The 26246-nt window shown below is 33.1% G+C and overlaps 1 protein-coding gene across 3 annotated transcripts; it reads right to left on the bottom strand.

The window, feature by feature from the left end:
• Positions 1-5010: 5010 nt before the first annotated feature.
• LOC149484816 (kinesin-like protein KIF18A) lies at positions 5011-24154 on the bottom strand. Of its 3 annotated transcripts, none has more exons than XM_089701091.1 (8): positions 23406-24154; positions 23054-23272; positions 22098-22303; positions 21233-21534; positions 19369-19547; positions 12922-13837; positions 12277-12408; positions 5011-7248 (listed from the first exon to the last, which is right to left on the bottom strand). In XM_089701091.1, the coding sequence occupies exons 1-8, from the start codon at positions 23946-23948 to the stop codon at positions 7145-7147; spliced, it is 2601 nt and encodes an 866-aa protein (XP_089557217.1). In that variant the 5' UTR covers positions 23949-24154; the 3' UTR covers positions 5011-7144. The 3 variants fall into 3 exon arrangements, with proteins under 3 accessions (XP_089557217.1, XP_089557218.1, XP_089557219.1); XM_089701092.1 differs by having other exon boundaries at positions 5011-7218; XM_089701093.1 differs by having other exon boundaries at positions 5011-7206.
• Between the last annotated feature and the right edge of the window lie 2092 nt (positions 24155-26246).

Genomic DNA, 26246 nt, shown 5'->3' with positions numbered 1-26246 from the left:
ATTTACATAGTCATCGAGCATATGTATCAATTAGGTATAAAGCCAGGATGCCAATACTAACCGTACGCCGACTGCAAATGTCTGGTATGCCGCTAACATTTATATTATGTAGTATAAGCTCTTACCTATAGCGTTGTACGAATTCAGTGTATTTTAAACCTCTTGTTTCACTATCAAGAAATAGATTCAGTAATTCAGTATATTTCTAATCATATAAATTGCGTATTTGTAGTGTTCATTTTGTTATTTTATATTATTACTATATCAATGTAAAATCTCAAGTTTGTATAAAATTAATAATATTCTTGTATAACATACCGACACATCACACATACACATACATCATTTATAAACACATATATTATATTATTACATTTAATTATATTGCAGATAATTTTCAATAAAAGGTTGCGAGCAGCTGCACTCCAATCACACATACCCGCTTCGCTTAACTTGCTTCGAGTCCTCAGCGTTTTAATTTCAATTCACCCTCATTACAATTTTATTTTTTTCTACTTGTGATTTCACTTTTATACATTCTTAAAAAATGAAATTTCTAAACATTTACTATCAGAACACTCGTGGACTCAGAACTAAATTATCAAACTTTTACAAAAATATCGAAGCGAACAATTATGATATCATAATTATAACTGAAACTTGGTTGTGTGAGGGAGTGTTAGACTCAGAAATATGTGATAGCCGTTACGACGTATTTAGGCATGATCGTAGACGTAATAATATGAAGGGAGGCGGAGTTATGATTTGTATAAAAAGATGTTATTCCGCATTTCTAACAAACGAGACCCACGTTGGTAACGTTGAATGTATTTGGATTACGATTCCCGGTCATGTTCTAAGTAGTACGCTATTAAATCTATATTCAAAAAACGCGGATATTCACGTGGGAGCAATATATATTCCACCGAATTCCAATGCGGCCAGTATATTGGTCGACTTCAACGAATCCTTCGTTAACTTTCATTCGAGTAGGCAGAATGACTCATTTTTATTAATCGGAGATTTTAATTTACCTTTTCTCGCGTGGACGCCTGACGGACATTTGAATAAAAATAATTCTAATACACTCTTAATGCGAACCGCCGACGATTTTATGAATTCTATGTATTTATCCGGACTCTCACAGTATAACTTCACTAATAATTGTTGCGGAAATATTCTTGACCTTGTTTTTTCAAATCTTTCATTAATTTGCGAACAATGCGACCCAGCTTTAGTGAATATCGATAAATTTCATCCCCCATTACTTATAAACATCAAAAACTATAAAATAAAACCCCTGCGTAATAATCCACGGATCATAAAAAAATTTTTTAAAGCTGATTATATGTCTATTAACTCGGCACTCGGGAAGATTGAATGGCACCGAATTCTTACTAACGGGACCGTTGATGATGCAGTTAATGGTTTTTATAAAGAGCTTAACTCAATCATAGAAAAATACGTACCCTCTGCGCGGGTTTCAGGACGTTTTAAGTACCCTCAATGGTACACCCCATCATTAATTAATATCATTAAAGAAAAGTCTAAACTTCATAAAAATTGGAAAAAATTTAAAAACCCGAATGATTACGCAGCATTTGCTTTACTACGAAATAGGATTAAAGTTTTACAAGAAGAATGTTTTAAAAATTATATTAATAGGTGCGAAAAAGAAATAATTCATAATCCTAAAGAGTTTTGGAGTTTTGTAAATAACAAACGCAAAAACAACAGCTTGCCATGTCGTATGGTATATAATGGAGTGACTTATTCTTGTGGTGCAGATATATGTAACGCTTTTAATAGCTTTTTCCAAAGCGTATTCATACAATCTTCTTCCTACGATCCCAAACCACACGCAGAGGAGCCCCATTCTAACGTAATTAATTCAATTAAAATTTCAGATAAACTGATAACAAATGCGGTTAAAAAACTAGATAGTAAAAAGGGCGCAGGCTTAGACGGGATTCCTGCTATATTTGTTAAAAAATGCGTAAACGGGCTTGCTGTTCCCTTAAAATTGATTTTTCAACGATCTTTGGATGAAGGTATCTACCCCAAACAATGGAAGGATGCACGTGTAATCCCCATTTTTAAAAAAGGTTCAAAAAATGAAATTACTAACTACAGGGGTATATCAATTTTAAATATTTTCGGTAAAGTTATGGACAGTATAGTTAATGATTTTATGTATAGCTATTGTAAGCAATGTCTTCCTTCATCTCAGCATGGATTTTTTAAGTCTCGGAGTGTTAACACAAACCTTTCAGAATTGACTAACTATTTACTAACTAACATAAGTGACGGCGCTCAGATTGACGTCATTTATACCGATCTCGAAAAGGCTTTCGATAGAGTAGACCATAATGTTCTCGCCGGGAAACTAAATGCTGTAGGTATTAAGGGTAATCTTCATAGATGGGTAATATCTTATATTAGAAACCGTCGTCAGGCAGTAGTCATAGGAAGTCATAAATCTAACTTCATAAACGTCACCTCCGGAGTTCCACAAGGATCCCATATATCACCTTTACTCTTTAACATTTTCCTTTTCGATATAACACATTGTATTAAGAACTCAAATTGCTTACTGTATGCCGATGATAACAAAATTTTCCGTAAAGTATCTTGTACCGCCGATTGTGATCTACTCCAATCTGATCTAGATAATCTCGGAGAATATTTTAAAATTAATAACATCGGTGTAAACATTCAAAAATGCCAAACCATAAGCTTTTCTCGTAAACGTAACATTATTTTATTCGAATATAGTATCAATAATCAGTTAATTAATAGAACAACTTCAGTAAAGGATCTCGGCATCCTTCTGGACGATAAATGTTTCTTCGACGCCCATATTGAGTACATGTCCAGTAAAGCATACAAATCCCTTGGTTTCATCCTAAGAACAAGTCAACCTTTTAAAAACCCTCAGTGTTTAAAAATGCTTTATCATAGTTACGTCAGAAGCATATTAGAATATGGAAGTATAATATGGCGACCTTTTTTTAAAAAATATATAGACAAAATTGAAAAAATACAAAAGATATTTATGAAGCATCTTAGTTTTAAAGCAAAACATAACTTTAAGGACTACAAAGAATCCTGCATTTTCTTTAAAATGAATACTCTCGAAGACAGACGTACTCTTTCAGATATTATGTTTCTTTATGATCTCCTAAACAACAAACTAGACTGCCCCCAATTAACAGAAAATATATATTTTAACACCCCTCTAACTCGAACACGTAATACTCCTTTATTCTTTATACCACGTACAAAAAACCAATATATGAAGAACTCACTCTTTAATCGCCTGCCTTCGATATACAATCAAAAATTTTCTACTCTTGACATGTTTAACAGCCCTCGCAATCGTTTTAAAACCAATGTAATTAAAATATTATCTAACGTACCTAACACATTTTAATCATGCACACACACACATATATACACACAAACATACCCAAACGCACGCATGCACTCACCCACACACACAACTCACCACTCTTTAATAAGTTACTGTTTTAAATATACATGTAATTGATAATAATTGTAAAACTCGTAATTGGCGTATTGTATCATAGATATAAGTAGAGTAAGTCAAACTGTAAGCTGTGTAGTTTTCAAAATAAATAAATAAATAAATAAATAAATAAATAAAAAAATATTTACAGTTACATTTTCACGAATTCCCATATATTTCGGGATAAAGAGTCATACTTTTAGGTACAATTACGGGTAGGTAAAAATAAAAACAATATTTAATCTAATAAACTAAATCTTTAATCAAACATAGCCACCCATCGCACACAAATTAGTACACACAATTCATAATTTGCACAAACGTCTATCAATATAGCTTAATAAAAAACATGTAAATATTACTTTGAAAAACTTAATCTAAATCTCTACATTTATTTATAAAGAAAAATGGTCATACCTAAATTACAAACATACATCTATGTATCAAAATCTTAAACTAACGTTAATACAATCATAATATCAAAAATTTTACATTATTAAAAATATAATCTACGAAATTACAGAATAACCATGACCGTTATTAAAATAAATAAAAAACCATTTAAAAATGTTTTCATTAAAATTACAATATTAAAGCTACACACCTTTTATAAAAAATTACATAATATTATATTAAAAACTAATATTCGAATCATAACGATAGTACTTATGTCATCGTAGGTATGTATAGAAGAAACTTTAGCTAGGTAACAAGTAAACTTTTTACATCACGGCTTTTTGCCTTAATCAGCTTTTTACCGAGTTTGGGGTAATAAACTAGTAAAATTATTTGAAATTAAGAAAAAACAGTATTATAGTCAGTTGGAAAACTTATAATTAGGTATATTATCGTACATCGAGGTCCCTATTGAGACTAGGGTAAGTTCACATAATGATTTTTACATTAGAAGATTGTTTTTTCATATAATACCTAAATATAATAGAATTAAGGAAATAATCACTTAAGTATTTACAAGCCACAGCTTCATAATGTAATTATCCAAAAACCATTACTGATTAGCGGATACAAAAGAAAAAAGACACTTATTGATTGTTTAAAATTAAAAGCACAGTGAATGGTAATTATTCAAGTGCAATACTTTAATTTATACCAATTTAAACTAAATCGTGGCGTGATAATCATTAAATAATTTATCCAGGTGGGTGTAGACTAGGGTGTTTATAAGAAATTGTAATAACTTTTAGATTGATCTATCTAATATTCTAATATATATTATAAAGGCGAAAGTTTGTAAGGATGTATGGATGTATGGATGTATGGATGTATGGATGTTTGTTACTCTTTCACGTAAAAACTACTGAACCGATTACAATGAAATTTAGCACACATATAGACGGTAACTTGGATTAACACATAGGATAGTTTTTATCCCGGAAATCCCACGGGAACGGGAACTATGCGGGTTTTCCTTTGCAAACGCGGGCGAAGCCGCGGGCGGAAATCTAGTAGTTTCATATATAGCAAAGGCCCTGCGAAAAACATTCATTATTTTATTATGTAGTTAGCTCACAAATTAATTGTCGGTAGGTACTTCAACTCCGACCTCCGTACTATTGTTCCGAAATTATGGCGATACATTTTTTTTTTGTATGAATTTTACTAATATTTCTTTCATACATGGTTAAATATATTCAAACATTTTACAAATTCGATCAAATGAAATATTAAGAAAAACAATAAAAACATCTTAGAATACGAACTATCGTATTCTAGTGTTTTATTTACATTACTTACCTTGATTGTAGTGTTTTCAACCGATAAATATTTCTTCTAATGCAAACAATTGATGAGATTGTTAGCATAGAATGCATATTTCAGTTAAAACAATTTACAATTTTATTACATGAATACTGTGCGTATGTGGTCAATCTTTGTAATAAACTTTCAGTTTTTCAAAAGACAAGTAAATACCTTGAAAGATAACTGATATTATATTAAAATCTCAATTCCAAGAGGCAGATGAATTATTTATTTTCAATGTAATTTTATTTGACCATTGAAAAACGAGCTCTTGCTTATTACTAATTTAATTTTCCCTTCATTTATTGATCAAATACTGACATCAGTTAAAGATCCAAATATACGAATACAACAATATGAATCATTCAACTAAAAATAGAGCAAAAAAGCCAATAAATTACGGCATTCTAAATTATGTAAAAAGGTCCGTCAATGCAATGCAAAAGACGATTCTCGTATCCGTAATATTTGAATATAAAAGCGAATACCGTAGAGGCAATTTGCAATTTGGTGGTAGTGGTATTATCTATAGCCTGTATCTCAAAAGCACATTATAGTTCGAAGGCTTTGTATTCTCGGTGGGCAAATGAGTCGCTATTGCAAGACGAGTTAATGTGAATGTGGGTACTTTGAAATGTGGTCCGTTGATATATTAAAAGTGGTATTTTATGGATGATATATTGCGTAGAATTACATATTTGAGTAGGACAATTATTTTATGGTATAAAGACCGCGAAGATTTTAAAAGCGTGGTTAATTGGTTTACGACCCCAAATTATTCTCCAATTCGTGGTTGAAATTTGGTATAAGTACAAAGAAAAAGATTAAAACAAAACTAAACAGAAAATGTTTACTATTTAGGATAATCTCAAAATGTATTAATTTCACTTTAAGATTAGAATCTAAACTTTTCTTTTATGATTTTATTTTTAAAGACGTTACACAGTAATAATAGTAAGTATGAGAATGTTTATGATAATTAAATGGAAAACATGATATTTAACCGTATTTTAAATAACATCGTGACCGTATAACTAAATTTATGAAAAAACTATTTAATCCCTCTAAAATAATAATGCCCAAACAACAAATTAGTGACGTCCAGTATATTGTGTTCACCCGATCAACTCGCCTAGTTGATTTAACTCAACCAAATGGATGTTTCGTCGAAATTTTGCCACGTTTCGTGGAAATATTCCCTATTCCTACAAACCAGTTTCCATACCTCATAATTCATATTTACTCCTACAATACTGATGCAGAATAGACGAATAACATTATGAAGTTTTTGATTTTGTACTTACGTGGTTTGTTTTAAGGGCTATTTTACAGTATCCGAATTATTCGAGATTAGTAGAAATTGGTTTTAAAACGCGATTTATTGTTAATTACTGTGTTTTCTCAATATTACCCACGAAATAACCAATATTAAAAAAAACATCGTTAAGCATATTATACTTTGTACTTCCTAATACTAGCCGATTGTTATTTGAAACATCGATTATTTCTCTATGTTTATTTTAGATCTGTTTTCATATTGCAAAATGAAAATGTATTCACTTTACTAAGCCACACAACAATAACCATAACTCGCGTTTAAATTGTATCTTCATTAGATATATATTTTGCTTGATCATATTACACATTTATTCATACTACATAATTAAAATTTATTACATATTAGAAATTACAAATAACTCCATCATCGCCACGACTTTTTGTCACATTACAATGTCGTCTTATTCTACACTTCGAATCAATTTCACAATCTTCACTACACTCCCTTACATTAACTTCCCAAAAATCTTGTATATTACAGTTCTTTTTATTAATCGATATTTATGCTAATTCTTCTTATTTTCGAATGGTTGGTCTGCTATACGGATGAGTCTGCATCCTTTCCCTCGCTCGAACCGCTTTATAACCAACTGATTTTTGATTTATCGGCTTTCTTGCGTCTGTTAGTGATTAGTGAGGGACGAACACACGTTAGTATGTTATACGTAAAACATTGACACATGCTTAAGCGTGATTCAAGCTACACCGTGCTACCGTGCTAATTGAAACAATATCTAAAGACATTTCCACGCCGTGCCCCGTCCGGGTCCGAACCGTACACGGCCGAGCCACGGTCAGGATTCAGGAATGAATCACTTCATAGATAGAGTATACAATTAAATAGATAATGTTTTATCAAGCGCCGAACGGGGCACGGCCCGGTCGCGACACGGTAGCGTAAATCATGCTTTATAGATAGCAACCACGTTTTATATTTATATTGATGAATTTTGATATTTTCAATAAAAATAAATTATTTGCTGTGCACTTTGGCATTTATAATATGAAAAGCCATTTTGAAAGGATATTCCAAAAATTGTTCTAAACAAAAATTGGCACCAATAGTCCGCCATGTTCTATTTTATTATTTTCATATTTACACACAAACAGTCAGAAGAAAGTTTTCAAAGTAAAATGCATTAAGCCATTAACGCTTAAAATGCTGTGCCAAAAAAAAATACTCAGAAAATAACTTTGAACGCAATTGCATAAAAAATTGCAATGAATATAAAATTTTTTTGATAATTATTTAATACCTCACATAACCGCCAGGGTCTATCAATATAAATAATAAATATCAAACGTGGTCGCTAGCGAGACGTGATAAAACTCACATTTGAAGTAAAGTATTATTTTGACATCATGTGAAGAGGGTCCGTGAATCTAATTCATAACAATCTGTCTCTTTTGACGTGCACATAAGAGCGATTTTCGATTATCAAGTGATTGAATTCTATTGAAGATTGACCAGCATTGTGCATGAATTGATAAAATGATTGCATTTCCATTGAATGAATTGATTGACGGACACTTTTAATATGTGGAAATAATTATATAGATTATAGACCGGGAGATACTGACACAAAATTTCGAGTCATTTGTAACAGGATTGCGGTTCTACAGGGGTCTTAGTACGCAATGACAAAAAGAAAAATGATGGTGTGAACGCTGGTACCGGTGGGTTAGTCGCGTGGGCGTTAGTCGAACTCGTCGGAAAAATAGCGAAAGTCAAACGATTTGTAACACAAAAATTTTAGAATTTACCGATAGCCCATAAAAAAGAAGTAGGCGGTAGTGTCATGCCATACTTTTCCGGTATGACTTACAGCCCGCCATACCGACGCGAATGTGTTGATTTAAAAAAAACAATTATTCAACCATTTGTACCAAGCTAACTTTTGCACAGGTAACCATCGTCGTGCAGCCATTTACGAAAATCGCCATGCCATACTTTTCGGACGATTCCAAATGGTCGCCATACCGCCGAAAATCTGCAAAAATTTTTTATTTCGCCTATCTTTTTGTACCAGTATTGCATTTGGCTTTTTGGAGAGTATTTGATAAAATGTGACCATTATTATATTTGCCATACTTCTAGTAGGGGGAAAAAGTGCTGTCATACTTGAAAAATAAATTTATTATTAATTTATATAAGTGAAGATTTCCAACACCTAGAACTTTGAAATTTTGTATTTATATTCGTTGATCCTCAAACTTACAGGAAAAATAAGTGCCATACTGTTACAAATCGTTTGACTTTCGCTATTTTCCGACGGGTTCGACTAACGCCCACGCGACTAAGCCGCCGGTACCAGCGTTCACACCATCATTTTTCTTTTTGTCATTGCGTACTAAGAACCCTGTAGAACCGCCATCCTGTTACAAATGACTCGAAATTTTGTGTCAGTATCTCCCGGTCTATTACATCTGCTTATATGCAGATTAATTTAAAGTTATGTCTTAGTGCGCTGTAATGTCTTCATGTAAAAAATATTTTTATTATTTATCTTTAAGGCAATAAATAAATGGTGTTATAAAACAAAATGTATTTCATTCTTATAAGAACACCCTTTTTTATTACTTTATCTTACGTTTTGATTTTAAAATTTAAAAACTTTAACGAATAGACTGCCCCTTTGCGCGCCATTTAAGTAAACCATCGAAATAAACAATAATATGTATAACGAACTAGCTTACCGCCCGCGGCTTCGCCCGCTTTGTCTAAAGCCTAATAAATTATATACTAAAACCTTCCTATTGAATCAATCTATCTATTAAAAAAAACCGCATCAAAATCCGTTGCGTAGTTTTAAATATTTAAGCATACAAAGGGACATAGGGACAGAGAAAGCGACTTTGTTTTATACTATGTAGTGATAATTCGCGTTTAACTCGCTTTAAGCCTTGACTTATCCCTTACTCTCAAATACCTACACCCATAGGCTGACAAACACAAATCTTCCCAAATCGATTTCACGAATCACAATTAATATGACAAGAGCAGTGAGCTTTGTGCCGTTACACGTCAATGTCTAACATCCAACTATGTATAACTGTAAGCACGACAGCCAATTACAAACTACATATTTCCTATAACCTCGTGTTAGCCTGCTATCTGTAAATCCGATATATCGGGCAATGAATCTGAACTAGGGTTTGGGTCCCGGGACGTCTCGTGTCTCGAAGTCCCGGGACTTTTTGTAAATTTCGTTGTCTCGTGTCCCGGGACTTTTGGGTCGAGACTCGAGACGAGACACGATAGTCGTATGTATTGTATTAATTTTTATTTTCAAAGCATTGCATGAGCCTAGCTAGCGCCATCTGTTACTGTAATGAATAATTACTTGGTCTACATACCTACTTCATACATAAAATTTAGAACTACTTTATAAAGCCTTAAACTCAATTAAACCGACTTCTGTTGAAAATGAGAGAGTGTTTTCCTTGTCCGGTGGCGTTATTACAAAAATCAGAAGCAGATTGTCGGACAAAGCTGTTAATGCTCTGATTTTTTTAAAAGCCTATTTTATAAAATCAAAGTAATTTTATTTTTTTAATTGATTAATAATTTGAAAGACTGATTCAAAAGTCTGTTTTACAGATAAGGAAACAAATCTGTGATTATAAAAATTACCAAAATATGATTAATATGATTATGACATGATATTAAAGTTAGTATGACTGTTAAGTCTAAGTTTCTTTTATTATAATAATATTTAATAATTGTTTTAAATTAAAAGTTAATCTGTGATTATAGGAATAAACATACCAATTATTTGACATATTAAAGTTATAACTATTGTGATTATATTTTATGTTTAATAAATGTTGATTTAACCGATAATTAATGTTGATTTAAAAAAATCCCTTTTTATTAATACGTTTCACCAGAAATCAAAGTTCAAATTTTATAATTAAAAAAAGGCTCGAAGTCCCGGGAAGTCCCGGGACTTTGATCGTAGCCTGTCTCGTGTCCCGGGACGTTGAAATTGTCGAGAATTCCCAAACCCTAATCTGAACGTTCGATATTATTTATATTAGCACTATAAATAGTGTTTGACTAATATAAAAGGATTATTTGTCTGCTATTATTAGACTGGTTACTGGTTAGAATTGATAAATAATTTTTGTGTTAAGATAGTCTTAGTTTTTGTTGGCAATAAAGCTTTTTTTCTTTCTTTTTCTTTCTTTCTTTCTTTCTTATACAGATTAGAATCAGTACGATCAGGATAGTTATAGCGACCGGTAAACTTCTTGGCCAAAAAGTAGCGTGGTGGGGGAAGTTTGCGCATCAAGTTTTAGTCATTGAGTTACCATGTACTACGTACTAGAGAGGGCATCTCTACTAAACTATTTCTAACGCAAGTTAGAGTAAATCGTCTCAAGCCATTTTTTTTTGTTACATTGATTGGTTTTAATTGATAATTTTATTCATATTTTTTTAATAAGATAAACAATATTAATTTGTTACATTAATTGGTTTTAATTTATAAGTAATAAAAGGCAGAATATCTACAAAGTGTATGACTCACTAGCCGCCCCGCGCCGCCGCGCTTGTTACACAGATTTTGTTCGTGGTGTCCTCTCTATAGTAATACCTCAATGGTTTTAGTATATTTTTATATATGCGCTAGCTTCCCCAACCACGCTACATTTTGACCAAGAAGTTTGCTGGGCGCTACGCAATTAGAGCCTCTATAAAATACTACGTTAGAAATTTAATCGCGTGCCATCAGGATACTGTTACCCACGGCCTTAGCGAATACCGCTCTTATCTGAATAGGCCTTTAGATTGTCCATAACATTATAGTTATAAGCTACACTCGTAGACGTCTCGTCTTACGTCTTTTCTGTATGACTGCTAAAGTCGTAGGCTTATAGGAGCGGATTGCATCAAACTACGAAGGAAATCTTAATATATATAAATCTCGTGTCACAATGTTTGTCCTCAATGGACTCCTAAACCACTTAACCGATTATAATAAAATTCGCACACCATGTGCAGTTCGATCCAACTTGACAGATAGGATAGTTTAAACATGTAGGTACTACGGGCGAAGCCGGGGCGGACCGCTAGTATTTAATATGTGTTTATTTACATGAAGACATTACGGATAAGATTAACTTTTTAATAGATTAAGGCTGTCCCGGACTGTGTAGGCCTTGAGTCTATCTTTTTACCACCACCCATTCAGACGAACACAACAAATACATTTTAATTCAATCATTGATCCAATTATTTCAACTTCGATTTAACAATACAAAACTTTATTTCTCTAATAATAAAAATAAACGCGTTACTGAGAAATGTCGTGTTAACCCTGCTCTAGTATTAGAGAAATAAAATTAAATCACCTACTCATTTCAAACATAGCCATCATCTTTCTTAGAATTCAATTAACTGAATCAATGATTGGATTAATATAAAAGTAATAAACTATTTATACAGAAGTGAAACTTCTTTGGCAAGATTCAAAGATACCAAAATCGTCACCTTACTCCATGACGTGACGGTATTGCCATGACGTGACGGTATTGCCATGACGAGACGGTATTGCAATAACGCGACCTTGAAATTTTACAACGCGCCTAAAGAAGGTTCACTTCAAAAACACAAAATCAATGAATAAACAAACATATAAAATTACCTTGCACATTCTTCTGCAGTGAAGTCCCATCTCTCGCTACACTGGAACCGAAACCAGCTGACGGTTTCACTGGGGGCGGTGGGTTCCGTCTAAACGCTGCTGCTTTACCCACCACTGGTTTTACTATTTTCGCTAAAAATATAAATAAAAGTCATCTATATATATAAAACTCAAAGGTGACTGACATAGTGATCTATCAACGCACAGCCCAAACCACTGGACGTATCGGGCTGAAATTTGGCATGCAGGTAGATATTAGGACGTAGGCATCCGCTAAGAAAGGATTTCCCGAAATTCTTGCGGGAACGGAAAACCGGGGATGCACGTACAAAATCGTGGGCGGAAGCTAGTTATTCAATATTTTCGTAAAAAAAGACAATAACTATAAAATTATAAAAATCTTAAATCACGTCAATTTCAATTGATATTGGTTGATATCGACTTTTTATTTGTTTTACAGAATCGTTTTTGTATTTCATGATCATTCAATTAAAATTTATATTTTTGAAATAAAATGTTTTTTGAACATTTCTTTTTCACTGTTTTAATCAGTAAATATTTTTCAGTAGTTGAAAATAATATTATATTATTTTAATTTTCAATAACTACTTGTTAACATTATAAATCAAAACAAAAAACACTCACCTCTATCATTAAAACTGATGGGCCGGTGAAGAATATTCGTTCTATCCTGTAGTCCAGTTTTAACTGGTTCTTTATCCTTAGGCTCCACTTTAACAGGCAACTTCTTCCAAGAATTCATATTATTAGCCAACACAAATGTCGAATTCAAACTATTCGGATCAATAACACCATAATTATTCTCAACGTCCATCGCTGGAGTAATTTCTCTCTTCACCTTTTTAGCAGAATTCAAATTTCTCGTTGTGTCCATACTTTCAAAAGAATCATTTATTATTATTGTTTCATTGTTAGCCAGTTTTATTGGCGTGCCTTTACGTTTTTTAGGCGAAAACTTGACTGGTTCTTTGTTTTCTATGTCTGTTAAATCGTCACTGTCGGTAACAATATCTATTGTAGAATTGACATCCTTTTTGCCAAAGTCCAATGTAGTGGTTGGTTTCTCCAGATCAAGGGAGGAAATGAATTTAAAATGTACATCGTTTTCTACATCTTCGTCTGACCATGTAATGCCTTTAGCTGATTTAGCTTTCTTCATAATTTCGTGATATTCGTCTGTTAAAGCTGGGGGAGCTTTATCGTATCCTTTTAGAGTCAGATATAGCTTTTTAAGCATATTTGGCATATCGCTCATGTAATCTGTGAACGCTGTTATTTCCTGATTCTCTATTGTTAGTAATTTGTATCGCAACTCGTCTCTCGCCTTGCTATGTCTGAGTTCACTTTGCAATTGTAGTTTCTCTACAAAGTCTATGATATCAGGACAGTCAGTTAAAGCTTTGTTGAATAGATTTTTCATTTTGTTCCGACTTTCGTCCCATTTTGTCCAAGTGCTCATAATTTTCGTGTCCAGTAATACTGCCTTCTTGGCGTAACTTTCCGCTGCGCGTTCCTGACGCGGTATATCTTCTGTGCGTATCTATTAAATAAATTTTATTTTTATATTTCTATGCACATATTTAAATATTTTAATACAAACCTTTAGTTAGACAATTTTTTTATGTGAACACAAAAATGTGTACATTTAACTACACATTTAATTATTCATTTGTTATTGTACATATATACCAAAATAAAAATAACAAGTCAATAACTGCGTTAAAAACAACCGACTTCAAACTTGCACTTGCAACATTTACAAATACAGACAAAAATGCTCATAAAATAAAAACTACTGGGCCTACCCGAATAAAATTTTTATGGGACCGATTCGACACCATCCCGCATCGAACAAAAAAAGAATCACGTAAATCGGTTCAGAAACCACGGAGTAATCGGTGTACATACATAAAAAAAAAAACATACCGGCCGAATTGATAACCTCCTCCTTTTTTTGAAGTCGGTTAAAAAAGACAAAAATTAACATGTATACTTACTTATTTATATCACAAATTCTCCTATTCAAAGCATTTTTACCATACAAATATGTACACTGAATGTTGGAATTATATGCAAAAATTAATAAATTATTATTGTTGGAATTATATGCAAAAATTAATAAATTATTATGAGTATAGTAACTCATTTGACCTTTTTGTAAGTATAAAATAACCGCCACCCGTTAATATTTGTTCAGTCCTGTTTTAATTTGTGAACAGTACACAAGTATAATATTATAGTAAAATAAAAGGTGATAAAGTGAAGTGAAGTATTATTTTATACCCTAACCTCCCACAGGTTATGGGCCCAGATTACGCGAGTGAAAATAATAGTGCAGTGTTTGTGCAGTGAATTGTTAAGTGTTGTTTAAGTTAAGTGCGTATACGTTAATATTTAAAATGGAGAACCAAAAAATGAAGCGAAACATTAAGCCGTTCGATGGCGAAAAATATAGTACGTGGAAATTTCGTATTCGTGCTTTATTGGCCGAAATGGACGTTCTTAAGGTGGTCGACGAGGATCCCATCATTCCGACAAATGAGTGGGAGAAAAACAATAGGATTGCAAAAGGTATAATAGTGGAATATTTGGCGGATTCTTTTCTCGGTTTCGCTAAAGAAGATTCTTCAGCGAGGCAAATTTTCAAAAAATTAGACAACCTATACGAGAGAAAAAGTATGGCTACACAATTGGCTATACGAAAGAAGTTATTGGCGTTAAAACTACAAGGCGATGTACCTCTTATCAAGCATTTTACTACGTTTGATGATTTGATAACGGAGCTCTTAGCTGCAGGCGCTAAATTGGAAGAGACTGATAAAATAGCCCATTTATTTTTGACACTACCCTCATCTTATGATGGAATCGTCACTGCAATTGAGACGTTGACGGAAGACAATCTAACGTTAGCTTTTGTAAAAACGAGACTTTTAGACCACGAGGTGAAGCTGAAGAATGAATCTGGTGACACTAGTATGAAAGTCTTACAGGCTAAAGTTGAGATTCCGAAGAAAAGGAAGTTCAATCGTCATAAAATTAACTACGATAGTCATAAAAGAAAGAAGACATCACATTTCATAAAGTGTCATCATTGTGGGCGTAAAGGACACGTTAAAAATGACTGCTACTATTACAAAAGGAATAATCAGGCATTTAATCAGCATAAAGATTATACCGACAGACAAAAAACGCTACAAGTAGTGGACACAAATCAACCGTCAACTTCAAATTATGTTTCTGGGTTTGTTTTAATGATGGGAAATTATCGAAATGATCTTAGAGGTAACAAATTAACATTTATCTTGGACTCCGGAGCATCGGACCATATAACAAACAGGGAAGATTTGTTTATCAATTGTACTCTTTTAAATTCGCCTGTCAAAATTTCGATTGCTAAAACCGGTCAATTCATCTGTGCAAATAAAAAAGGAGCTTTGCAGGTAACCAGTGATACAGGCATACAGGGAATCTTGGAGAACGTGCTTTACTGTCCTGATGTGCCGTATAATCTCTTGTCCGTGTCGAAAATGCAACAAGCTGGTTACACCATCATTTTCAACCAGTGCGGTGCTCGTGTACTAGATAAGAGTGGTAATGTCATCATGCGAGGTATGTTGAATAATAATTTAATAACTGTTGATTTTATGACTTCGTTACACGAGAGTCACTCTGTTTCTAATATTTGCAATAATAATATTACCAAGTACAAATTATGGCACGAACGTTTGGGCCATATTAGTAAAAATAAATTTTTAGAACTGAAAAATAATAAAATGACAGATGATTTTAATGAAATTGAAACATTGTTGCCAATTAATGAATTTTGCGAAGCCTGTATAAAAGGTAAACAGAGTAGACTACCGTTTAACGACGTCAAGGATAAAAGTTACGTGAAGAGACCTTTATTTATTGTTCATTCGGACGTCTGTGGACCTATCACTCCTCCGACCGTAGATAATAAAAATTATTTTGTGCTTTTTGTTGATCAGTTCACGCATTACGCCGTGGTTTACTTGATAACGTATAAATCGGACGTATTTTCAGTATTTAGGGACTTTGTAGCTAAAAGTGAAAGTAAATTCAATACAAAATTAGTAAATTTATATTGTGATAATGGCCGTGAATACTTATCCACGGATATGAAAAATTACTGTGTTGAGAAGGGTATTACTTACCATTTAACTGTACCTAGGACCCCACAGTTAAACGGCGTCTCGGAAAGAATGGTTAGGACTGTTACTGAGAAAGCCCGCGCTATGATTAACGGCGCTAAATTAAATAAAGTATTTTGGGGTGAAGCGGTATTAACTGCTGTGTTTTTGATTAACTTGACTCCGACTAAAGCGGTGCAATGTCATAAGACACCGTTTGAGATGTGGCATGATAAAAAGCCCCGAATTAAATATTTAAAGGTGTTTGGATCGACTGTGTATGTTCACAATAAAGTTATGAAGTCAAAGTTTGACGACAAATCTTGGAAGGGTATTCTCGTGGGTTATGAACCAAACGGATATAAAGTTTGGAATCCTGAAATTAAAAGGTTTTGTGTTGTTAGAGACGTTATAGTTGACGAGGTCAACTTTATTAAAACTAGGCCTATAGATAATTTTGAAGAGAATGTTCGAAATTCTCATGACCAAACTGATAGTGACTTTATGTCGAAATCAGTGTCAAAGCCTAGAGTCTCTGCAAGTAATAAATCTGATGATAATGAGTGCCCTAGTAAAAAGAGTAAGAACCAAGATGTAAATGATTGTGAACAAACACATGTTGATCTGCAGTCTGTTAGTCCGAGTTCAAGTAATAATGAATTAAGGAGGAGTGCTAGGCTTAAAGGGCGTCCGCCTGTGTCATATAAAGAAATTGATGAATGTAATAATGATTACTTAATGTGTGCTCATTCCGTTTTGTATAATATACCCGCCTCTTTTAATGAAATTAAATTTCGGGATGATAAAGTTTATTGGGAACAAGCAATAAAAGATGAATTGAATTCATTAGATATTAATAATACATGGGTTTTAGTTCCTAAACCTGAAAATAAAAATATAGTTGATTGCAAGTGGGTTTTCACTCTGAAGACTGATGAGTTTGGAAAGCCTTTAAGATACAAAGCTCGCCTTGTTGCAAGAGGTTTTAGTCAGGAATATTTAACTGATTATAACGAGACATTTGCCCCCGTTGCAAGAATAGCTAGCTTCCGATTTATTGTTAGTTTTGCTAATCAGTTTAATTTGCTCATTCACCATATGGACGTTAAAACAGCTTTTCTTAACGGTGACTTAAAAGAAGAGATATATATGAAAATACCTGAAGGAGTACAATACAAAGATAATTATGTATGCAAATTAAATAAATCATTGTACGGGTTAAAACAGGCCGCTAGGTGTTGGTTCGAAAAATTTGAACAATGCCTTGTGGAAAAAGGTTTCCAAAACTCTTCTGTAGATAGGTGTATTTACATGTTAGACAGGGGCAGTGTGTATAAAAGTATTTATGTGCTATTGTATGTTGATGATTTAGTAATTGTATGCGCTGATATTAGTGTTATGAATAGTTTTAAAATGTACCTAATGAGCAAATTTAAAATGACCGATTTAAAAGAAATTAAATTATTTCTGGGCATTAAGATTGCAAGATCTAACGATGAAATATTATTAGATCAAAGTGCATATATTAAAACAATTTTACATAAGTTTCAAATGCACGAATGCAATCCCATAAATACTCCTATGGAAGTAAAACTTAATTATGATGCCTTAAACTCAGAAGAAAAGTATAATGCACCTTGTCGTAATGTTTTAGGCTGCTTAATGTACGTAATGTTATGTACTCGGCCAGATTTAAGCTTGTGTGTTAATATACTTAGCAGATATTCTAATAAAAATAATAAAGAATTATGGCTGTGTTTAAAGAGAGTTCTCAGATATCTTAAGGGTACTATTAATTTAAAATTATGTTATAAACGGTCTGATTATGAAAATATTTTATGTGGATATGTTGACTCTGACTGGGGTGGAAGTGATACAAAGGACAGAAAAAGTACAACTGGCTATATATTTAAATTGTTTGATAATTGTACTATAACTTGGTGTACCAAGAAACAAATGTCGGTGGCAGCCTCTTCGACTGAGGCTGAGTATATGGCACTGTATGAAGCTGTAAGGGAAGCGTTATGGCTAAAATCATTAGCGGCTAGTGTTCATTTAAACATAGATAAACCCATTGTTATATATGAAGATAATAATGGTTGCATAAGTATTGCAAATAACCCCACCAGTCATAAGAGGTCAAAACATATAGACATAAAATATCATTTTTCAAGAGAAAAGGTTGAACAAAATGTAATAAAATTAAATTACATTCCCACAGGTTTGCAGCTAGCAGATGGACTCACAAAGCCATTACCTGTCGTGGCCTTTCAAGCAATGAAGTCCAAATTAGGATTAAAATGAATATGATTCATTTTAAATGATTCAATTAATTTAGTGTGAAAATTATTAATTATGTTTGATTGATACATTTATGAATATTATATATTATATAGTCTGATTAGGTTTTTCTGGGTTTTTCCTAATCCTTGCAACAAATGTTGGACTATTATTATGTATTCCCAGTGTATACTTGTAAACTGTACTGTACTGTGGTAAATATTAGAAATATGTAATGACGATTCGAAAGTGCTTCTAAAAGAAGTTTTATTGAACAAATAAATGTTTGAGTTTGATTTTGTAAAGATTGATTTAATGATTAATTTTTGGGGGGGCGTGTTGGAATTATATGCAAAAATTAATAAATTATTATTGTTGGAATTATATGCAAAAATTAATAAATTATTATGAGTATAGTAACTCATTTGACCTTTTTGTAAGTATAAAATAACCGCCACCCGTTAATATTTGTTCAGTCCTGTTTTAATTTGTGAACAGTACACAAGTATAATATTATAGTAAAATAAAAGGTGATAAAGTGAAGTGAAGTATTATTTTATACCCTAACCTCCTACACTGAACAAAATATTTTAGACAAAAATACAATATTTTTATATAATACTAGATTCTTTATACATACCTGATTCAAAGGCTCCGACGAAGACCTATGCGCTAAATCAGCAACATGCGAAAAAGCCCTTGTTCGTAGCCGTTGTCTCAAAGCCAATACTTTCTGTTGGCACATGAGAGAGAGTAGCTTTTCCTCTAGTGCAGTGTGAGTTTCATCTTCCGTTAATATGCGCTGACGCCATTGTTTCACTGAAATAAGTTTAGATGAGTATTCGTAGATATTTAACGCCTTACTAATTGTATTGTAAAATATAAAAAAAAAATGTGTGCGTGTACTAGAGTACACACGTAAGAAGTGAAACTTCTTTATGACCTTATTTTTCAAAAAAATAATTATAATACACTAATATTATAAAGAGGAAAACTTTGTTTGTATGTTTGTTTGTTTGATTGTAATGAATAGGCTCATAAACTACTGGACCGATTTTAAAAATTCTTTCACCATTCGAAAGCTACATTATCCACGAGTAATATAGACTATAGTATATATTATCACGCTGCTGCACGAGCAGAGCCACGCGGGTGAAACCGCGCGACACAGCTTGTATACAATATTACAGAAATACGTTAAGGTAGCATTCGGATCTGGGCTGTCGCGACCTGGCAGCGGCGGCCCTGCAGCCGGGAACATTGTCGCTGCTGTGCGGCGCTGCCAGAAGCTTACGGATAACAGCCTCCGCGACCCGGGCAGCGACTGCCACGCGCAGTAGTCAAACAGCACTCAGTCAAAATAATAGTCAAATATACGAAAGCGAGAACTCGTGAAGAGACTGATAGAGGACGAAGAAGAGGATGATCAAATAATGTTGGTCTTACTATCATCAAAGAGGAATAAAATCGATTCATTATATCATAACATTATCCTTATAGGTTTTGAGTCAAGGATCGTAAAGTGGTGGATTTTTAGCAATTAATTCAACTAAAAACTCGTCGTTTTCATCGGTAAACGTCGCCAGCAGCGCGACCGTACTGCTCCCGGAGCGGCCCGGCGGCGCTGCCAAAGTCGCGAGCAGGCCACGCCCCTCGGCCGCGCGGCTCGGTCGCTTGCGTCGGTAACTATCGCATACAATTCCCTACGAAGCGGTACGGCGCGACCACGGTCGCGGCTGCGGGGCAGCGGCTGCCGGGTCGCGACCGCCCAGATCCGAATGCTACCTTTAGTCTAACACGGTCGTCCGCGTCGCTTCGCTCCTCGCTACCTATTTGAATATATACGCCGACCACTGCCGCGACTCGGTCGCTTCGCTCGCACCGATCGTGCGGTAGTTCAAAAGACCAAGGGAGACGCCAAAAAATTCGAGTTATAGAGTTTTCAACTTATAAAGGATTTCGACTTAGGCGGATTTTGATTGGACATAAAGAGTTTTAGGTTTATTATTATAAATTTTGAATTCACAAAATCATAATTGAACACCAATCAAGCAAACACGTGTTTACGTGAGTCATAGATTTATTATCGTATACTTACTCCTAAAATGTTTTCTAAGAAACAATAGTGTACTTACATTGTCGGCAAGTTCTTAAAGGCGGTAACTTATTTTTGTTCGAACAATAGAGGTAATAAATTCCTAATGATCAAGTTGTAAAGGTTGTAAAATAAAAAAAGATGGCGCGTAACGCAAAAACGTTACACAAAATTTTTGTCCAACCCCGATAAAGAAGTTTCACTTCAAAAATATTATTTTTCCGTATGTAACAATAAACGCAAAAAAATTAGACCATTTTTATTCTTTCACCAGTAGAAAGCAAAGTATATTTGAATCACACAATCAAAATTCACTTGTATCCATTCTGGTTCTACGCAAGCAGAACTAGGGCTCAGCACTAGTTTTCCAATAACAAGCAAAATAGAGTCTTTTATAAAAAACACTCACTCTTCTCCTTACTCCCGTCAGATTCCTTAACCACCTTGACTGAAGACAGCGACAGCTTTGCTTCCAATTCTTTAATCTTTTTCTTCAATTCCTCATTTATCTTGAGGTATTGTGACAGCCGCATTTCTCCATCTACTATATTCTTCTTAATACTAAGCTGTATCTTGTTCGCTCGAGCTGCGTATTTCAAAGTGTTATATGTGTCTTCGTAACTAAGGCTTGACGGTGAAACATTGGCAATCATAACTGTCTTGCAGTTACCTCCGAGGCTGTCTTTGAGAAGACGAGTTAGTTTTGAATCCCTGTAACAAATTTATAGGTAAGAAACTGAGTTGCTTAAATTTATATTTGAGAGTAATGGTGAATGTATTGTGAATTTTGATAATTTAATACGAAAGAATGAATAATTATCTCGTTCAATACAATCTAATTTGAAATTTTAAGTAGCTTTCTTATATTCCTAAAGAATATTAGTAACAATTCAAATTTAATTCTTAAATGTTACTACAACTTTAAATTTAGTCTGAAATTTATTAAGAACTTTTTGTATTACATTGAGATATACATATGGAGACGACACCGCCTACATCACTTATGTTCCGCTCAACATACGTCATATGGCGTAACTGCACGCTCATTTGTTTTTGTTTTAAAGTGAAACGCATCAAATATGCCTTCGTGTGTGTTACGATATTGCACAAATAATACAGAAAAGTGCAAAGAAATAACTTTAATCGGTAAGTACCTAACTAGATAATAATTTTTAAAACTTAGAGCAAAAAAATGGCGCACAGATTTTGTTTGTGGTGTCTCCTCCATATGTAGTAATATTATCTCAATGTTTTATTATGATTTTCATATTCACCTATAAGGTATATAATTGCTTCCATCAGCCAGTTTATTGATACAGTTGCCCAAAGACAACAGACTCTTGTTAATATTAGCACCTTCCTTGAACCTTTCTCCAATACAACCTGTGGCAGATGCCCTTTCACTACCAGCCAGATCTATCATAGACAACTTAACTATACGTAACTGACTGCTTGTCTTGTAGCGCATCTTTACATATACCTATTAAATTCACGAAATAATTTATACATTAAATAATATAATAAACTTAAAAAAAATATTTAAAAGATTATACAGGGTGTCCTGTAAGTAGTGGACCAACTGGTAATGTAGAAAGATTTATAATCTAACAAAAATATTAAAATCTATTGTCCTAGACCATACATTTTTTTTACACCAGCTTTGTTTAAACTTCAGTCCGTAAACTTTAAAACATAATTTTTTTATCTATTTTTTGGTCTAATAGACTTATATATTCTTAACTACCTTGAACAATAAAATAAAAAACAGAAATGGTAAAAGTTTATATTTAGCTTATGTGGATTTTATCAAATTTTGAAAATAAAGCATAAATCAAAAACTTTATGGTCTAGGACAACAAATTTTAGTATTTTTGTTAGATAATAAGTCTCTCTACATAACCAGTTGGTCCACTACTTATGGGACACCCTGTATAGTATGTTATGTAAAGTCAGAAACAATTTTAGAATAATCTTAATGAAAATTATTTTTTTGAACTATAAAATAATAGTTTAAAAAAACTAAAAAACACGCTTTATCAAATTAGTGTATTGTCATCGGTCCTCAATAAATCTACAAAGTTTGAACGAAATCTGGTCGTTTAAAGTGGGTCAAAATCGCGCCCAAAGAAGTTGATTACAAACAAACATACAGGTGAAGCTAATAAAAAGCGTGTAATAAAAAATGAGAAATTTGAGTATTAAAAGAAACATGTTACAATTGTATGCTTACTTGAAACACAGCATGGCTCCTAGAACTTTCAGCGTTGGCATCTGTAGGATGTTGTGTTCTATTCTTATTGCCGTTTTCCAACATATTAAGAAGTTCCCTTGCTGTTTTGATATTGTGCAAGGTTAATCCAGCAACCATTACCCCATACTTTGAGTCTTCACGTAATTGCAGTGGAGTACTTGATGGTTTTAATAAGTCATATACATTCTCATTGTACACCTGTTGATTGAAATTAAATTGTTATTTTACAGTAGATCCGCCGATTGCTTCTTATGTCCTTGCTTTAGTAAAAATAAAAAAAATGTGTACATTAAGGAATATATTATAAATATTTATCATTAACTTTACTTACTTCAATATATGAAACTCCAATGTCAAACTCCCTGTCCTTTTCAAAAGAATTTATTGTATAGAACAAGTGTTCCATGGTCAAATAAGTTATTCCAGGATTTTCCTTGCTTCCAATCATTGTGAATGTCTTCCCTGCACCCGTAGCTCCATACACAAACACAGAACAATTGTACCCCTCCATCAAGGAAGGTAGCATTTCTTTAGTTGTGGTTTCAAAAACATCGTAATTTGATGCATTCTGACCACACACGTTATCAAATACAAATTTCATTTCTTTGTTGGCGCGTTTAAGAAAGTTTTTGTTCGGCTGCTGTACTCCTTGGTAGAAAAAGGGACGAATTTCCTCTTTTGGGTCAAAAACTAACATTCTGTCATCAACAACATCTACCACAATTCGGTTGTTCTGTTCTATTTCCCTGCTATTCATCGGTCGAACCCTGACAACAACTTTTATGTTCGATGCCATGTTTTGAGTAGATCCGCTTTTTGAAGGTGCAGCAAGAACTGACTTTGGCCCTCCGGGACCTCTTTCCATTTTCACCATCGCGTTAACAAGCACAGTAACATTTAACACCACACACTGTTTGTCACACGCGTAAATAGTTAAACTTTCTTTTAATAGTCAAATCCAATTCAAATAATAACTAGTGAAAACACGTCCTATTAAATCAATCTAGTCCAATCGTCATGATAATTCGTTTTCGTTTGAAGTTCAAACATTCGAATTAAACATAACCGTCAAATTTTAAACTGACAGACGCTTCTACCGTTCCCCGCCGAAACAGCATCGTCGCGTCATATGCGTTCAGAAATAAATTTAAGTGTTGCTTTAAAAAAACATTTAGTCTTAAAAAATCACTAAAAATAATATCAATAATTAATAGATAATGTATATTGCTAGATTGTGTTTCATATATTTTTCTATGAAAAGAGACACCTATCCTCTATGTTTTTTATATGATTATGTTGTGGATTATAAGACTTTAATTTATCTCAAGAAAGGATGAAATCATGATAATAATTATTTTAATGATTTTTGGTGGATCGATCGATTTGATATCACTGAAAATTTACAAAACAAAACAATATTTTATTCTGTCACAGCCGTCAGCCAGGATGAACATCTAACAACGAAACTACAATGTGACTACAACAAACACAGTAGGTATCCTTTCAAGATGTTTGTGCTATAAAAACGTTATCTACCTAGTTACTAACATTTTTTAATGTAGTGGCAGTTGGCTCACTAATTAACCTCAATTGAGTCTTAATTTTAATTGTGTTCTAAAACACATTCCAATGATTGTATTCCTACTATGTATTTCGGTTATTGTTTATTAAAGTGAAACTTTTATTACATCGTCTCAAACTTTTTGGTCTGTGTAGCGCATGTCGTGTGACGGTCGAACCGTACGATAATTATCGTACAAATACGATAATTTTAAATTTTGAGCCTAAGTTTTACTTTTACCGTGGTTTCATAAAACCACACAACATTTTTTAATGTATGAATAGTTTTTAAATTGTACTCCATTTATAAAAGAACCAGTCATAAATCGTATTATAATAAACAAACAAAATTAAATGCCAGGAAAAAAGATTGGGCCAATAAATTTCCAACTACCGAAGATATGCAATTAATCCGGTTTATCCTCACGCCAAATTAACGTTTATTTATATACAACGCGCCTAAGTCTGCGTCTTTATTGCAAGGACGTCGTTGTATAAGAAACAAATACAATTTCCTCTTAATTTCCGCCGCTGATCTTATCTGGACATAACAAGAGCCTTAGCATTCAGCGGGGACTCCACTAAAACTTCGGTAAAGCCGGAATTTCATCGCGCCTCTATTGTGTTTAGCAGAGACGAGATTTGGGACCGGCTGGGGTGAAAAGAAAAGTGATGTTCAAACTTCATAGGAATATTTGTTGTGGGTCTAAAACATTTTAGTGATAATATAAAAATAAGATAAAAATGCATCCATCATCAATGTCTATGTAACCTGCTACCCGCTACGTAAATAATTATACGTATAAGTAGGTATGATAATTGATAAACATTTAAAGTAGAATCAAAATATATAATATTTTAACCACTAATATTTCAGTAAGTACCTAGTCCTCAAATTCATATTAAAGAAAATTGAGAAAGTTTCTTTGAAATTAATTCTAACATGAGATTCCAAGAAGGAAAGTTATAATTTTGCGTAGTCAATATCACGTACAGATAGGACCTACATTCTGATATTAGTACCCAACAACATTCCTTTATAATTTAATTAATACTAGCCCTAGTTTCTGAACGGTTTCATGTGATATGGGTATTTAAACCAAAGGGTGCTAGACAGATCTTGTACACCTGGCAAACTTAATTAATTTATCTCAAACAAGGGTACCTAATTTAATGAAGAACTACTAGACTTCTTTGTTAGAAATTAACATCTATTTTCCAGATAATTTTGACTAGAAGTCAATGAATAAACTTTTAATAACTATAGATGTAGGGGAATGACGGAACAAATGTGAGCCAACTTTTGCGGATGTGTTCTTTGTTAGCAATACTAAAACATACTTTTGAAAACCACAAATAATTTTAATAATAAAAAGTATGTACTTAGTTGAAATAATATATTATGACAAATCCAATTATAAAGTAGGTATTTGATTAATAAATTATGTAGGTAAATCACATGTGACATACCATTGCAACATGTAATTAGTTGCGAAATATTCACATATGTCTTCTGATACAAAAGGTTCTCACAATAATTAAATTACACCAGAAATTTAATTCGCACTCTAGCATAGTTACGAGACGTTTGCTATTTCGTAATACGCAAGAG

Source organism: Colias philodice, chromosome 11, assembly GCF_061535455.1.
Source record: "Colias philodice isolate Cphi_HAF_F1 chromosome 11, ilColPhil1 Martin Lab GWU primary, whole genome shotgun sequence".
Taxonomy (NCBI): domain Eukaryota; kingdom Metazoa; phylum Arthropoda; class Insecta; order Lepidoptera; family Pieridae; genus Colias; species Colias philodice.
This window is presented reverse-complemented; position numbering and strand designations above follow the sequence as displayed.